At 37.9% G+C, this 18,996-nt stretch overlaps 1 protein-coding gene across 1 annotated transcript in view; it reads left to right on the forward strand.

The window, feature by feature from the left end:
• The window catches only part of LOC144700497 (exocyst complex component EXO70E2-like), a 2,206-nt gene extending 363 nt beyond the window's left edge, over positions 1-1,843 (forward strand). Inside the window, exons 3-4 of the mRNA XM_078571896.1 lie at positions 49-106; positions 226-1,843. Of these exons, the coding sequence (XP_078428022.1) occupies positions 49-106; positions 226-1,670 (1,503 nt within the window). The 3' untranslated portion in view covers positions 1,671-1,843. The remainder of the gene's footprint in view (positions 1-48; positions 107-225) is intronic.
• The last annotated feature ends 17,153 nt before the right edge of the window (positions 1,844-18,996 follow it).

Here is an 18,996-nt window from a genome sequence, read left to right on the forward strand (position 1 = left end):
AGCAAAAAACCAGTGTCTTAAACATCTAACACCTTGCTCCTTTTATAGAGCAACATAGGGGAAAAAACGAGGGAAGAGCTCCATAACAAACTCCATCAGAAAACAGGTTCCTGCAGACTCACGTGATACCTCCGCAGCCATTCGTACTACTGCCAAGTTACGGTTAAGCCTGCAAGAAAATAACTAACACGTGAAGGAAACAAAACGAACTTCTGAGATTAGTAGCATTGGACTGGATCAACACCATCAGCAATCACCTCCCTTGGAACGATTCCCTCGAAGAGATCGCCGAGTACTTCTCCGCAGTCGACGATCTCATCTCCATTTCCGACGACTTCCATGAACTGCCCACCGCGGAAGAATCCTCGGAAGAGTTGGCCGAGATGATAGAAAAAATCCGCCAATGGCGTCCCGAGGTCACGGAATCCCCCCAAGTCGCCGAGCTCCACGACCGGGCCAAGAACCTCCTCAAGACAGCCAGAGATCGCCTCAAAGAAGAATTTTGCTTCATCTTGGTTCATAATTCTGTTTCGGTTCCTCTTGTCTCACAAACCCTAATCGAGCCCGCCCATAAAGAAGAAGAAGAAGAGGAAGAAGAAGAAGAAAATTATGAGGATGAAAGTTCTGCCGAGGATTTCAAGGCTAATCTGGTAAACCCACAAGCCGTCCCTCGCCTGCTCAGCATCGCGAACAGATTTCACCGAGAATTGGGCTACTATCTCATCGACAATCTCTACGTCTCCGTCAGAAGCGAATTGCATGAGGAATGGTTAAACTCTTTGGGAATCGAGAAAATCGAAGACGTCGACAACACCCAGTTGACGAACTTGGACGAGAAGATGGCTACTCTTACTATCGCGTTCAATCTCCTCTGCAAGGTTCTCATCCCCGGCGAGTTCAAACTCGCCCCACAGATATTTCAACGCGATGCTTCGTATTTTTCGTGCTCGGTGATGGTCGCCGACGGCGTTTTGACGAGGCTGATGACCACGGTGAAGGCGGTCTTAATCAGCCGAGAAAGGGCTTCAATCGATGAACCCTTCTCCATTATCGACTTCGGCACAAGCGTAGGAAGCAACTTCACCATCGAAGTTCAAGAACTATTCATGGGCACGCTCTCGCAGGACCTCGGCAAATTCCAATTCGAGATTGCCCTTTCCGTGTGGAAGAGCTTGACTCGATTCCAAGCAACAGTGCAAGCGCAGACTAGCAGTGCAGACCATCACGCGCGGCATCAGCGCTACGTGATGAACTACCTGAAAAAACTCATGGATTACGAAGCCACGATCAGCGAGGTGATCGCGGAGTTCGATGACGAAGAAGAAGAGCAGAACTCCGCCGGTAGGTCTCCCTTGGGCCGCCGCGTCGTCGCCGCTATCGCTCTTCTGGAATCCGACATCGAAGAGAAGGCGAAGCAGTTCTACGGAGAAGGTGAAGAAGGGTTGCGCTATCTTTTCTTGATGAACAGCATGAACTATGTTGTGGGCGAGGTGGAGGGCTCGGATCTTATCGCCGTGGTAGGAAAGGAGTGGGTTGTGAAACGCCGCCATCTGCATGCCGAGAGCTATCTCCGAGCTTCTTGGAGCGGCGTTCTTGATTTTCTGAGGGAGGTGTTAAAACGATCCACGACTCTGATTCTCTGGGTCCCGTTTTGCCGTCGTGGCGTCTGAACCCCGTCCTGACATGGCGATGGCTAGTAGAACTCCTTATCAGGAGGACGAGGGCGAAGAACTCCTTATCGATATCTCTCCTCAAGATTAATAGACCAGTGTGTCAACGGAAAATCTGGTGATTCTTGGAAGTTATTTTGCTCTCAAAATTTATCCTATAGTTTCCTTTCTCCCATCGTTGCCACTGAGGGGACATCTTTCGTGTGTACCCCTACCGTAGTTAGCTTCTCACAAATGAGAACATTGGATGGGAGCAAGCATGGGTCAAATAACTCAAAACTCCGGGTCAAGTTTATATTATATATATGAATCCAAAATGAGGCCAGGAAACTCACATACTTTGACTGATATTAGATTCAATTAATTCAAATTTACCACTCAGGATTTAACTAGTTTATCATGATTAAACAACTCATTTTAATTACATATGTTACAACCCCAATAATTTTCATCCAAATCCTCTTCTAACATTATAGTGTGGACTCAAATATCCTTGTTAGCATAAAATTTCATTATTTTTTTGCATGATATGCATTTGTGTTGTTGTTTTGAAGTAAAAAGTACCTGAGAATGCAATGAAATAACTTTCGCTGAATGTTTTCACCATCTAATTAATGGGGGCTCTTAAGCCTACAAACTAAAATGATGCTCTTAATGACATTATCTTTAGGTAAATTAATGGCATGTGAATCGATTTTATTAGAGGAAACATTTTGAGCATAGTAGTCGAATGGGGCTCTGAATCTGGAATAATATATTATTTTGTGACTCATGAAGGAATGACTTCTAATATTCTCTATATACACAACATCCTCATCTGTAATCAACTATTCTCTATGGATAGTTTTATGTCATCTGAAATTGATAATGTTAACTGATATATACCTAAATAACAGCCAAATGGGATTTTTGTTAAGAAAATTTTCATCGATGCTTAAAACATGAACCAATGTACCTAATTTATTTGTCTAAAATGGTGTAGCTTTGCTCAAAATATATTATTCTTGAAATTTCAGAAGACAAATCTCAGAAATATTTATTTTCTCCAAAAGAAAAAAAGGTGTGACTAGTTAATTGGTATCTAAAATTTCAAAGCTCCTGTCCTCTATAGTGTTTCTTTCCCCCGACAAGTGGAAAAAAGGAGTCGATTTCACATCAAAATATCTCCATTCATATATAATTCTTACAACCAGAAAATTAGTTAACTAATCTCTCTTAATCAGATTTTATGCAACATCAGTCATCTCCTATGTATATCATCATTCGACATCTCCTCCCTTCATTTATCATTGTGATCAGCAGGAATCTCTCTCTATTATTATTTCTGGATCAAATCAAAAGAAAATTTAACTTGGATAAATATTCATGTTTATGATGTAGCCGAGAAGCCAATTTCATCAGGCCCATCACCAACTGAAATTCTGATAAGGAGATCCTTGTAGAAACTGGCAAGAGCCTTAGAAAATTACTTAGAGGCCCACAGAATCGTCCAACATTTTTTTTCTCAAATAGGATCCTCTGATGTATTCTTCTTCTGCTAGAATCTGCACAATATATCAAATACACCTCGTTAGAGTTGTAGATGTTCTTTTATATTTTTTCAATATCTTTTTGGGCCACACAATATCTTCTGATAGGTTCACACAATTATGGCTCTGATGAAATATGTGAATAATATGTTATACATTAGTAAAGACTCTTTTATAAATAATGACCAACTGTATCATTTTCTGTGACATAATAAACAGTCTTAACCACTTTATTCCTTGGTCTTTCTCTCTTTCATTCTCTCTCTCTCTCTCTCTACGTCTTCCTTCTTGTTATTCTTGAATTATCCTTACGTTTATTTCAATATTCTCCATATATTTTCCAGAAGGAATGGAAGAAGGGGAGGAGGAAAAACATGCTTGGAGGTGACCTCAATTGTGATTTCATTTTTATCATCATCTGCATTGTTCTTTACAGGCTCATCAACATCATCATCTTTAATATCCTAAAAATGAATACACATCCCTCTTGACTAAACCAGAGGTAAGAAAGAGATAGGGAACAATATAGGTCGAGAGGAGCAAGAATATTGTTGGATTCATCACCAGACTTGGAGTTTCCACCTAAAAAGAAAAAAAAACACAGAAAATAGGGCACTAGATTAAAAAAAAAGATGATGCAGGACAACTAGGGGAACGGGAGCAAACGACTAAGAAGATGGGAAAGATGACGATGGGTAAAGGACGCAAGAAGGGTTTAGGATAGGGAGGGATAAAACAGACAACAAATCCACACGATCGGTTTCAAAAACTTAAATTTGATGAAATAATGGTGGCGCAGCCCCTTTCCTCGTCGAGGGCGGGAGTACTGTCATCAACTACCGCGACGATGCCAAAGCACTAAATCTAATACCATCGAATTTGCGTTCGCGAGCAAACTCACAAAAAGCCCTAATCCACTGATCGTTGAAATTCCAAGAAAATCAAAGCAAGTTTGATGGCGGTGGAAGAATTCTCGTGGAAGACTGGACGGAGAACACATGACACCAAAGAGTTCAGGCGTACCTCGGCACCAGGGTGCGTGATGAGGCTGCGAGAAATTATGGTCATAATTTGGTTCAGCATTTCGGGCATTCCGCGACCCACTGGACGAGATAGTTGGGTGTTCTAGGCGTTGAGCGGCCCTGGCAATGACTTGATCGGGCTAAGATGGGTTGCTTGGTGACCAGGATGCTTGGATGTGGCAGACGAGCAATGATGTCTTTGTCAGAGATTCAGGCATAGCAGCGATGTTGTTGCTTGATAGCGCAGAGGGCGTGCAACGCACACGAAACACGCGGAGCGCGCGCGGCATGAAGCTCTGGACGGCGTCGACAATGACCGGTGTTGGTGCTTGATGTGTTGGGTGACCGTGGCGGGCAGCTGAACGACCCGCGGCGGCCTGCGCGAGTGGTGCTGGCAGTTGTGCAAGCGGTCGAGGTGGCGGCCTGCACGTGCAGCCAAGGCATGGGCAACCGGTGGTGGCCTGCGCGGCGAAGACTGGCGCGGGCGGTCGGCTTGGCTGCGTGCATGGGCGGCACTAGCGCGTGCGCAGGTAGCCAGGTTGGCAGCCTGCGCAAGCAGCCTAGGCACACGCAACTGGGGTGGCCTGCAATAGCCAGGCTAGGCACAGGCGCCAGCCTAGCCGCCTAGAGGAACGTGACTGGCGCCGACGGCTGGTTGGTTGCATGCGCGGAGGGCGTTGGCGGCCTGCGTGGGTGGCCAGAACGACTGCCTACACAGGTGATGATACCAACGATGGAGACGATGACGGATGGTAGGGCGACGATGGTCCAGCGAAGAAGGGGCTAAGGCAAGTCCTTCAAGAAGAGAAAACTCAATTCTTGATTTTGACTTTGCCAAGTGTTTCTTACAACATTGGCCTTCATATAGGCCTTGGAGGAAAGAGAAAATATGGGGAATGACGTAAAATAAAATGTTGGAGATGTGTAATCATGTCATGTCAAAGGGCAGTTCTGGATTTGTTGTTGACGACGTGTCCTGACGTGGGATGCCTCGAGAGGTAGGGTGTCACGTCTGAAGTCTGGCGGTTAGTCGGTTGATGTTGATGACGAGTCTGCATGCCCGGCGTGTTGGATGATATTGGTAGTGCGTCTAGTGTCGATGCCTGGACGTCGTCGCCACCAATTCCCCCAGGGTGAGAAGAACTCAACTCTGTGAAGTCAGTGCCAAAAGACTCAAGCGGGATCACCAAGTCGGGGCGCAAATGAACAAGGTCCTCTTCCGTGATCCACGTGTTGTCTGTCGATGGTTTGCTTAGCCAACAAACAAGAAACACACTTAAAATCTCTTCTCAGAAAATTTCCCTATCAATTTGATATCTGTTAAGTGTATTTTATAGCCCATATACCCCTTGCCATCATAAATTTAGAAGTAAGGTTCTGTAAGAACAAAACAGCCCTCTCAGCCCGGATTTTAGACTTAGTGACAAAGACGTTCTAAAATCAGCACTTTCACAACAAAATATCCAGCTTATCTATAAAATGGAGTATAGGAGTTAGAGTAGCAATAAAAAGTTTAAATATATAATATTAGAAAAGTTTAAATAATATATGAGAGAGCAAGGATTGGTTGTGAGGCTTCGCCGATTGAGAAATCCTAAGCTCAATACTTGGAGGCTTCACCGATTGAGAACTCCTCAGTGAGGCTTCACTGATTGAGAACTCCTCAGCTCAGTCCAAGGAGGCTTCACCGATTGAGAACACCTCAGTCAAAAGGCCATGAAGGCTTCGCCGATTGAGAACACCTTAGAAGCTTCGCCGATTGAGAACCCCTAGAGGCATCGCCGATTGAGATCACCTTGAGGTTAAGCAAACCTTTATTTTACAAGGCCTGTTTCTAAATACATAGAGAATAACAATATAATAAAACCGGAATAGATGCGCGAAACAGGCCTTGTAAATATAGGTTTTGCTTAACCTCAATGTGATCTCAATCGGCGATGCCTCTAGGGGTTCTCAATCGGCGAAGCTTCTAAGGTGTTCTCAATCGGTGAAGCCTCCATGGCCTTTTGACTGAGGTGTTCTCAATCGACAAAGCCTCCTTGGGCTGAGCTGAGGAGTTCTCAATTGGTGAAACCTCGCTAAGGAGTTCTCAATCGGCGAAGCCTCCAAGTACTGAGCTTAGGATTTCTTAATCGACGAAGCCTCACAGCCCATCCTTGCTCTCTCATATATTATTAAAAATTTTCTAATATCATATATTTAAACTTCTTACCTGCTAATCTAACTCCTATACTCCATTTTATTGATAAAATGGATATTTTGTTGCGAAAGTGCTGATTTTAGACTATCGTTATCACTAAGTCTAAAATCAGGGCTGAGAGGGCTGTTTTGTTCTTATAGAACCTTACTTCTAATCCTATGATGTCAGGGGGTATATGGGCTATAAACACAGTTAAAATCTCTTCTCAGAAAATTTCCCTATCAATTTGATATCTGCCTTCCAAAGGTGATAATTTGAATTATTATGACGTTAATTCTCTATATCCTTATATTACAGAAAATTATACTATGCCATGTGGGGAACCTAAGTGGGTAAATGATTTGGAAAATATTGAGTTAGATAATTTGTATGGCTTCATTGAAGCTTATATAGTCACACCAGAAAATATGAAAAGGCCAGTTTTGTCTTAGAGGGATACTAATAACACTTTAATATTTCTAGTTGGTAAGTTTACGGATGTTTATCATAGCGAGGAATAAAAATATGCTAGAAATTTAGGTTATTTTATAAAACCTCTAAGAGGTTATTTATTTGAAAGAAGTGATAGTAGTCCTTTAGAAAAAATAATAACTGACTTATATCAAAGTAGATCTAATGCTAGGATGAGTGGGGATAAAGCTATGGCTTTTATTTATAAAATATTAATGAATTCATTATATGGAAGATATGGAATCAATCCTGAGAGTACTGTTAGTGAGTTAATAGATATAAAGACATAATGAAAAAGGAAACTTTCGTTTCTGGTAATTTGTTAACTGAGGATAGTTATATAGTAACATACAAAACTAAGCTAAGTGTTGACAATATAGATTATTGGAAAGCACCTAGATTCTCAGCGGTTCAAATATCCGCGGCTATAACTGCTTGTTCCAGAATTTATATGTATCCTTTTATATCAAGAGATGATTGTTATTATACTGATACAGATTCGGTTGTTTCAGGATCACCTTTACCTGATAATGTTATTTCATCCACACAAATGGGTCTCTTTAAATTAGAGTATAAAGTTAAAAAAGGTATATTCTTAGCACCTAAAGGTGATATGATAATTACTGATAACGATTACAACATTTTGAAGCATAAGGGCCCTGCTAAAAATTTAGTAACTACAACATGGTTTGAAAAACAATTGGATAATCTAGATAGAAAGGAACAGGTAACTATATCTTCAAAATTCAGAATTGATTGGAAAAATTTAAATATTATAAAGAAGGATATTCTAATTAATTTAGGTCTTCCTAGTAGTAATAAAAAGGAAAAAGTTTTCAATGCTGATAATATTTGGATAGATACATTACCTCTTAATATCAGTTGTTTTAACAATAAAAATGCTAAAGTACTACATATAGAAATAGAGAGGATGAAGGATATCATAATGAATAAAAAATAGTGGGGGAAAGGCCCAACCCTCCCATCCTCCCCCCTGCCTAGATAATAAATTATCCAGGCCCCCTCTCGTATAATGAGCTTAATTACATACATAATCCAAGATTCTATCTGGCTTAATCCATATGAGGTGCCCCTCCTTATCTAAGAATAGCTTACCACCCCGAGGCCTTATAACTCTACCACCTTTAGATGCTGATCGGACATTAGCTAGCAAACCCAAGTTGCAAATAAAATGTTCAGATCCTGAACATTTTATTTACAACTTTTACTGCCGCGCTATTGTTTGAATATCCGATGATAATAGTATTAAGGCACCTATACCTAAATCAAATAATATTGTTCTTTTCTATATTTTCATCCATAACGTTGTCTCTATTTATTAAATATGAACCCATTAACATAAAGTAGGAACAAACCTTTAGATCTAACATTTTTACGATCCTTAACTACACTAAACAATTTAATTATAGATATGGAATAGTCATAAATTTTTATTTTAGAAATGTAATATTTGACTATTTTATTGATATAAGGATTAATGATGAATTGGTCTATATTGGTTATGAGTATCCATAGAAAAAACATTAGGATCAAATTCTATAAGTTGTAAATATCCTATGTTGATATTATGTTTATTGGCTACTATAGTATCAATAAAGTTTAATACTAATGTATTAGGATTTAAAATGTTTATATCTTGTGTTTTTATATTATTAATTTTATGGTAAAGGAAATGCGCTATAGTAGTTTTGAGTAATGGATCCATAATAGGGTCAAAGAGTTTTTAACTATTATCACTAATTACCTCATTTTCAATGAAGTCATTATTATCTTCGAAGTTGAGAGATTTATAAGTAGAGTCCTTATAAGGAATATTGAAGGAACATTTATCTAATATTTCAATAAATCTAGATAAGTCATTTGTTGAAATCAAGGATAATTCATTTTTATATCCTTTATACAACATATTTAACAGATCCACAAATAAAAGATCATCTGAGAGTCTCATTAATATCTTACATCTATTCTTTATAGCAAGCTCCAAACTAAAGAGCTCTTAAATATAAGTATTATTATATTGAAAAGATTCCACTTTATGGAATCAAAAAAATGGGATATATAGTAGAACTTAGAGAGTGAGACTAGTAATAGTATTAAACTTAACGGAAGATGGTCAAGGTTAAGATATTCTACATTAGTAATGAACACAAAAGGACTATCTCTTAGATGCTTTATAAAGAGTGAGTATTTTAAATGATAGCCATTAGTATCTATATTAACTATAAGATTAACATAAGCATCATATAATTTTACTGTATTATCTATATTAGTCATGAGTGCTTTACTTGTGGTTTTGATTTTATTATCAGGTATAATGCTATTCAATATAAAATTTAGATGATCTATAGGCATAGGTTCATTAAGTTTCATATTATTTTATATATTAGGATATTCCTTTAGATCATGTATATTATGTAATATTTCTGACTCTTTGGAGTTAACATAATTAGGATAGAAAGGTTTTATTATATTTATGTTAACAAATGAATTAATAATGAAGATGGGATGTCCCATTTTCTTTAATACTTTCAAATGAATCGTAGGTAAAATCTTAAAGTATGAAACAGTTGTAATAAAGTTATCATGAACCGTATATATAGGAGCACCCATTTTTAAGAACTCATCTATAATATTTAAGGCTATAAATGCATCTTTTTGATGAATGAAGTTAGCAAAGGCTATAATATTTAAGGTTATGTTCTCTTATCCCTATTTTTAGAAAGTACTGTTAGTGTTACTCTATGCCTCTTTTTAATTATATGATCATATGCATAAATTTTATCTTTTATACTAGACATATAATCCTCAATAGTAGTATAATAAATTAGACAATATAAAAGTGGTCTGTCAATAGATGAACATAACCAACTTATAATGTTAATAAGTTTCATTAAATTAATAATATCCTTGAATTTATATTCCCAAAAAGTATAAAATAGTTTAGCAAGTAAATAATAATCCTTTATATTTAGTAATGAACCATATTTAGATTGAATATCATCTGTCATACGAATAAGTGTCCTTCCATATATCAAAGGCATAAACATAGATTTTATAAGTTTTCTATCTAGTTTAGTTATAATGATACTAAATTTAATATGATCTACTTTATTTTTAATATAATCTTTGAAATAATTCAATAAAGCGTTATATATGTCTTCAATCCTACCCTCCTTATTAGTAATAATATTAGTAAGTTTACCTATTTCTTCATTAAGTAATAGATAACTCATAATTTGATTTGTGCTAGCACTAGCATCTTGATTCATAGGTTCATTCATATAATTATCATATCCTTTATAACATAAAACTTTAGATATAAATTGAAATGGATTACTTCCTTTAACAGCAACATCTATTAAATGATTTTCTTCACATTCAATTAAATATGCATCAAAACTCATGAGAGCATCTTGTGTAGAAGTAAAATTTTTATACTTAAAAGCAGCTGCTAGAGCGATTTCTTTTCTGATTTTTAATGCATTCATATTATCATTTTATGTATTATCAAAAATGATTAAAGATCTAGCTAGATCAGCTTCAAGAAAGTGTAAGATCGCAGCTCTATAACTCCTGCCACGAAAATCTATAAAAGTTGGTAAATAAAATACATATCCTTCATGTACAGAAGCTAAATTAATAATTAGATCATCATGCCTAGTTGATTGTACTCGTTTTGAAAATTCTAATAGGATATTATTAAGTGAAATGATATGTATTATACCTGTAGTATCATTTAAATAAATCATCCTAATATGATGAAATGCTTCATGTAATTTAATATGTATTAAAAACTGATGTTCAATTAGTTTAGCTTTTTCTAATCTATCTCTATTTTCCTTAATATAACTTAATTGAGTACTATTTACTCTAAATTTTATTTTTTGCATGCCATTCAAAATACTTGATAAATCAATTGATTTTTGATCATTCAACATGATATTAAAATTAAAAATATTGTGTGATGTTATAATATTTAATCAATTATATATATCAGATGTAAGATTACTTAAATACCCTCCCCGAATATCAGATATCCTGTTACTCTTCATGTTTATATTCCAATAAATAGGAGGATATACCATAGGTATATTTACAATGAACGATAGAGCATTCAAATCTAAACTACAAACAACATATGTTTAAGATAACCTTTGCCTGTGTTCATAATAACAGGTGACCCATCTTTTAATGTATAAATCTGGATCAATTTTCTTTCCAACATAAAATGAACCAAATTAAAACCTATTTTATACTTCGTACTATCTTTCATTGTCTTTATATCCATATTATTATTACAATTAACTGATAATTTAATCTTTAGTAAATCAGACTGTGTTATTACATAACTTTCTAATCTATATATCAACGTAGATAGTCTAATCATAGAAGTCTCTTTGTTACTATTATATAAAACACCTAGTACATATATAATAATAGCTTCCAGTGTATAATGACCGAAATGATGAATTATGTTTTAATATATATCCTTTGGTATACGCGTCTTTAAATAATCTTTAACAGTACACTTATCTTTATGAATTAATATGTTTATAATTTCAGATGTATGCAAATATATATTGTCTTTATCAAATGATATACTCAAAGCCTCAATTTTTTTCTGTAACTCAAATAAATCCTCTTCCTTAATATTCATAAAAGAATGAGACTTCTTAAATTCCTGTAATATATTAAACGCCCTATTATACACTTTATAATCCCTCTGACATCTAATACCTTCTTAATTCATCATATACTTTATTCCAAAAAGATTCTATTATCATCTTATACTCTTGAACAGTAAAAATTTTTGAATAAAATCTAACCTTCATCCCCCTCTTATACCTCACTCTCTGAATTCTCTCAATAGTATAATCAAAAGTGTGATTCATGTAATAAGACTCCCTTCTAAAGCTTCTGTGCTGGTTTTGTAAATCTCTAACATATCTTGATTTGAATGTCGATACATCTATATCCACGTTAGCAAGTTCATGAAGTAGACTCATTTTGGAAAGACATTCATGTTTGAAAACATCCTCATATTCAAGAAAATAATTCATCATAAACTGGTCACTCTCTTCGGAGTCATCAAGTTGAGAAATTCTCTGTTGAATCCTTTCAAACTCATTAACAAACACATGATGCTCGTTGGAAAATGAAGATGATGCATTTTGCAATGAAATTGTAGAGGAAAGTACTAAAGATGGTGATTGCCCCCACTCATAGTGTGGATATTCCAAAGGGGATATGGCATGAGTGTGGAGGCCATGATCATGGTTATTATGACGAGAAAATTTAGGGATCGTCACCTCACTAGATTTAGGATAATACAAATGCTCATAAAGATTGGGGAAGGCCTCATTTGAATGGTCACAATCATACATATAAGGATTGATGCCACAATAATTTTTTTCATCATGATGCCAGGAATCTCCAAGATCAAGAAAATATTCACATTGTGAATTTTCATAAAGACAATGATCATGGTGATAATTTTGATGCAACTCATAATAATAAGAACTTTTTCCATCATAGTGAGACATGGTTGCTTCATATGCTTAAAATTTTTTTTATCTATTGTAAGCAATACAATGTAGTGCAATAATAAAAATTAGATGAATACTAAGCACTTTAGAGAAAATTAAACCAAAATCAATTTTGAAAAATTTAAAGCACTCAATTGATAGAAATGAAAACCAATTGAATTTCCTTAGCGTTGCTTCCCCGGCAACGGCGCCAATTGATAAGCCGCAAATTAGGGTGAAAATTACGCAATTTTTTTAGCCCTTGTCGTTGTGAATTTTTGGCTTATGCAATAAAATTTATAAAACTCTACTTAATATGTATAGTGATAAGTATGAGTGTCGTCCAAGGGAGGCAAGTAGGAATTTCAATTTGATTTTCTTTTTGGTGTTTTAGATCCTAATTAGAGTGAATTTGATCTTCAATGAGGATCAAGTCACCCTAATTAGGTGAGAATTTAGAGAGGGGGATAGAACAGATGAGAAGACTAGAAGAATTAAGGGCTCTAAATTTCCTTCTTTGATCCTAATTAAAGGATCCAAGAAGTCATTTAGAGAGGTTGAAAGAGGGTTCTTAAAATGAGTTGGGTTGATTTTTGCTGATTGATAATTCAGAACTAAAATGGGGAAATTGAGAATTCTAAGAATTAAAACTAATTTTTTTAGAATTTTCTTTTGTAATGCAATTGAATGCCCAGGTAAAATTCCTCAATTTCTCCTCTCAATCCTAATCAGGGCTTGTACATGCCGCTCAAGCCAAGCGATTTAGAAGTTCAGACTAGAATGGAGATGAAGAAACAAACAACTTAACCTATTTCATTCAAAATGCACAAAAGTTTGAATACAATGAAAGAAAAAAAAAACCAAAACTGTTGATCCAGGCTGGGACTCCTCTCTGTCTTGCAGCTGTGATGAAGCACCCTCCAGAATGAGCCCCTCCTCTCAAAATTCAGCTTTTATACCTAGGTTACATGGTGAAAATCACCATTTTACCCCCGTATAGTAATTAATATTTATCTATCAATGTAGGCTAGATCTGAATGATCTAACTGTACAGATAGAAAGAGGGGATCAAGACGAGAAAATCTATAAAAAAATCATCTCAATCGGACTTCAAGATCAAAAGTTATTAATAAATCAATTTTAACCAATTTTAACCATTGGATTAAAATTGATTTATTTCTTAATTCACGCAATGATGTGTCAGCAGCCTATTGGTTGCCGCATTTCAAATATCTTTGGCGGGCTCTCTCTCATCGCGCCATGTACCCCACCTGCGAAAAAAAGAAAAACAAAAAAAAAATTGAAAGGCGGGATTTGCAGATGCATCGCTACGCACGTACCGGTGCGTTTCTTTATACCTTATCCATTAAACTGTCGCCACGTCACCACCCGTGCACGCGCGTTGTATGCGCTGCACGGGTGGTGTACTTACCTCCTGCGTGTAGCGCACATCTCATATCCGTTGGATTTTAATCCAACGGCTATGATTTTGCAACGTCGACGCGGCGGAAGGCACCGGCGCGCTTTTTCAACGAAGCCCTTCATAAAACAGATTATTGATATCTGACGCCGCCCAGAGGTATTTGTATATATGTCCTTTCGGCACTCTCTCTCCTCCGATTTTCTCTAAAATTAATAATGCAATTGCAAATAAACCCTGAATGATTTTAAATTGGATCTTTACGCCTGCCATGGTGACTGAGAGCTGTTTTCAGGGTCTTTTTGCAACGAAACGTTGCAAAAAGGCCCCGGAAAGTCTAGAAATTGCATAAATACATTTTTTTCTCTTATAAATATACCCTTTTTAATAGAATAAATGCATTTCTTTTTTAAATAAATCCCAGAAAATTCCTAAAAATTCGTAAAAAATTCTAGAAAATTCTAGAAAATTCCCTGATTCATTCCCATGTTGATAAATGTCGAAATAAAATTTTTAATGTGCCATTTTCATCCAAAAATAAATCCTTACAAATTCATATAATTAACAGAAAATTAGGGAAAAATCAGAAATTACTTGAAAACATTATTTTCGTGTAAATATATGATAACAACCAAATTTTAAGCTTTTTAAATGCATAAATTATGCTAATAACATGAAATAAAGATCAAAATTAGGGTGTTATCAGTCCCCAACCAATGATTGTAATAGATTGCCAAGGCTTCTATTCACGACTTCGTCTGCCCATTAGTTTGGGGATGAAAAGCTATGGAAAACTTAATCTTCGTCCCTAAAAGGTGCCAAAGGGTCTTCCAAAAATAGGTAGTGAATCTGACATCTCTGTCCGATACTATGCTCTTGGGAAGCCCATGTAGATGAAAAAGTTCATTAAAATAAAGTTGAGCGATAGGCAAAGCCTCAGATGTTTTAAAACATGGAATGAAATGAGCCATTTATGAAAAATGATCTACGACAACCATGATAGAATCATGACGCTTGAGAGTTCTTGGAAGTCCTAGAACAAAGTCGATGCTCACGTCATCCCAAGGCTTATGAGGGAACGGTAAAGGGGTGTAGAGGCCAGTGTTTTGCTTAACCGGTTTAGCAAGAGCACATACACGACATTGGGAAATAATATTAGCTACATCTCGCTTTAGGGATGGCAAAAAGAACCTATGATCTACAGTGGTGATGGTCTTATCTCTCCCAAAATGACCACTTAGGCCTTCAGCATGTGTTTCCCAAACAAGGAAATCCCTGAGGGAAGACTGTGGAATGCATAGGCGGCGGTCATAAAATAAAAATCCCTTTTCTAAGATATAATTTTGGGTTCTGGGATTTGGGTAATTTCCAATGGCCTGGATGATGGGTGCAAAGTCTGGGCAGTCGAGATAAGGTCCTTCATTTGGTCAAAACCGATAACTTCTACCTTCATTACGTTCAAGAGGTGGACACTTCTACTAAGGGCATCGACCACTTAGTTCTTGACTTATGTCTAAGGACGAAAGTATATGACTGGATGAATTCGACCCATCTAACATGTCTAGGGTTTAACTTCTACTGAGAATGGAGATACTTCAATGCTTCATGATCAGAGTAGAGAACGAATTCTTTAGAGAGTAAGTAATGATGCCAATGACGTAAGGATTGGACGATGGCATAGAACTCTTTGTCATAGGTGGAATATTGAACTTGGCGTCGTTCAACTTTTCACTATAGAATGCTATGGGATGATTCTCTTGACTCAGTACTCCGCCAATTCCTAATCCCGATGCATCATAAGCGACCTCAAATACTTTATCGAAATTGGGTAAACGCAGGAGGGGGGCTTGTGTCATCTTAATTTTAATATCATCAAAGGATTTTTGCGCTAATGCAGTCCATTCAAAGTGATTCCCCTTTAGGCACTCGGTCATGGGTGCCATTATAGTACTAAAATTAGAAATAAATCGTCTATAGAAAGTGGCTAAACCATGGAAGGTACAAACATCATGGACGTTTCTAGGGGTCAGCGATTGGGTTATGGCGTCTATCTTGGCTGGATCGACAGAAAATCCTTGTGCTGACAAGATAAAACCTAGGAATGAGACATGATCGACGAGAAACGAACATTTTTTTAGATGTGCATATAATTGTTTGGTCTTCAGGACCTCACACTCTAGACATACGTGTTGGACATGGTCGTGTTTGGACTTGCTGTAAATGAGGATATCATCAAAATAAACCATGACAAAGCTTCCTATGAATGGTCTAAGAATATGATTCATCAAACGCTGGAAGGTACTAGGTGCATTTGACAAGCCAAATTGCATAACTTTCCATTCATGTAATCCATCCTTGATTTTAAATGCGGTTTTCCACTCATCACCTGGAGGGATTCGGACTCGATGATAGCCACTCTTGAGATCTTTTTTCGAGAAAATCCTCAAACCAGCCATCATATCAAACATATCATCAATGCAAGGGATGGGAAACCTATATTTGATGGTGATCTTATTAATGGCTCTACTATCAATGCACATGCGCCAACTCCAATCCTTTTTTGGAGCTAGTAATGCAGGTGCAATGCATGAGCTAAGGCTCTCTTGAATGAATCCCTTGTCCAAGAACTCTTGGACTTGGCGCTGAAGTTCCTTGTATTGCGTGGGATCCATATGATAATGGGGAAGATTTGGCAAGGAGGATCTGGGAATGAAATCAATGGCATGCTGAATCTGGCGCATAGGTGGTAAATCATTGGGTAGATCCTCAGGGAAGACGCTCTCGAATTCAGCTAGTAATTGAGAGACCTCCGGTGGTGGGCATGTGGAACTTTCAGAGGAATGGTCAGGAATCATGGCTAAGCAAATAGACATCTCACTATCTATCTCCTTTTGAAATTGACGCCTGTTGAGAATGCATAGACCTAATGACGTATATTTTGGCAAAGATTTCTATGGGCTGTGCGTACATGGGTGCCATGTAATTTTCTTGCCTTGATAGAGGAAGGAGCAAGTATTACTCCTATTGAAGATATGTACTTCATTATCATATAACCATGGGCGACCTAGGATGATGCTTCTTACCTTCATAGGTAACATATCACATAATACTACTTCCTTTTATGACTAAACTTTTAGAGGGAGGAGACATTAATTTTCACAGGGATCGAGGTAGCATCGATCCAAGATACATAATATGGGTGAGGATGATCAATCAACGGTAATCCCAGACATCAAGTCATGACATCGTATATGGCGTTAATACCACTACCGCTGTCTACGATTGTCTTACACATCTTATCACCAATCTTAAAATAAGTGTAAAATATGGAGGCCCTCAAAGCAGAATTATCTGTGGACGGCTGGGTAAGGTTGCAATGGAAAACTCTCCTAACTGATGTAGATGGATCATGACGAGGAAGGGACGGTGGACAGTCAGTGATTCCAATGAAGCTCACTAATCCTTCTTCGTGCACGAATTCATCTACGACATAACTTTCTACTCTATACTCTTCCTCATCAATAGGCTGCTCATCTATGGTAGGCTCAATATCGAAGGGCTCCTGTCCTATATGTAGGGTTCGTGAGGGGCATTGGGAAGATCTGTGACCAAGTCCTTGGCACTTAAAGCAGGTCATGCCAGATGGACTGATTTGTGCTGGATTGGATTGAGGAGGAGCTCTCGCGGTGGAATCGAGGGAAGACGACATACGAGTCTTCGGAGTAGTGGAGGATGGTGTTAGAGATGGAGGTCAATGTCTGGTGGGAGTGCAAGTGGAAACAGGTGCCGGTGCCGAGAGAGCTAATGGTGGGTTACGCGGAGCTAAACGGTTGGAGTAGGTGGGATTGGATGAATGAGCACGATCGATAAGAGTAGGGCGACCACTGATGACGGGAGCATGGTATAGGTTTTGACAGAGTTCAAGGTCTTCTACGATCTGATAGGCCTGCTCAAGTGTAGCAGCCTTGCGGACAAGTCATTCTGTTTCTAAGTACAGATTAAGACCATTTCTAAATCGGGAGATAACAACTCAGGGGTTCTCCTCAACTCGGCATCGCATGTAAAATTCCTCGAACTGAGTTATGTACTCTGAGACGGGACGCCTAACATGCTGTAATTTATACCATTGATCTAGAATATTATCTAATTAAGCAAGAGGAACATATTTCTCGTGCAGTTTGTCCTTCATTTGGGGCCAAGTATATATGGGTGCCTCTCGTGGATTATAGATTGAAAATTCAAGATTTTCCCAAAAGATTTTGGCTTGACCTCCTAGACTCATCTCGGCGTACTGAACTTTCTACCACTCATGCATGTTGTACCATTGAAATAACTATTTAACTTAGACTCCCAATCAAGATACTCCTTAGGGTCCCTAGATCCTTCATAGTACAGAACATCAACTTTGACACTTGTTTGAATTTGCTGCCACTGATTGTCATGATCCGCACGGTGGTGATCGCAAGGGGGTACCCGATCCTTGGGTGGATAAGGATCGTTCAGTTTTGGATGATTCCCATTCCACCCTCAGTGTCTATCGTCAAGTGGATAGGGATCATTCCCTGGGGGATGATTCCTATCACGCTCTGGAATCCTCTCCTCCGGTAGATAGTAATTGTCACGTGGGGGACAATTTCCATCATGTATCGAGTTTCTCTCGGCGGGTGGATAGGGATCATTCCACGGGGGACGATTCCTATCTTCGCCTGGGGTTCTTGGCTCAGGTAGATATTAATCATCTCGACGATTCCTATCATGGACTGACGTTCTATTCTCGGGAGGAATCAAATCGTCCCGTTCAGGACGATTCGGATTGCGTCCCCTGATCTAATATCAGGTTGATAGGGATCATCTGGTATGTGATGATTCCTATCTTGTTCAGGCGGGATGGGTCGCCGCGATCCTGGCGATGCCTATCATGAACTCGATTATCAAATTAAAAGGTTTGCTAGCTAACCGCATTGACAGAACTAGTTAGACGATTGTCCATGTTGGTTAATCGTGTATTAACATCACGAAAACCATCTGGACAGCGTCTTACATGCGGTCAACATTCCACGGGAGCCGGTGGAGATGAATCTTGGTTAGAGACAGACATCTAACGATTATCTAGGGACGACTCATTCATTGGTGCGGAGATGCGTTTGCCTGAACGCAGA

The sequence above is a fragment of the Wolffia australiana genome, chromosome 3 (assembly GCF_029677425.1).
Source record: "Wolffia australiana isolate 7733 chromosome 3, ASM2967742v1".
In the NCBI taxonomy this organism is placed as follows: Eukaryota; Viridiplantae; Streptophyta; class Magnoliopsida; order Alismatales; family Araceae; genus Wolffia; species Wolffia australiana.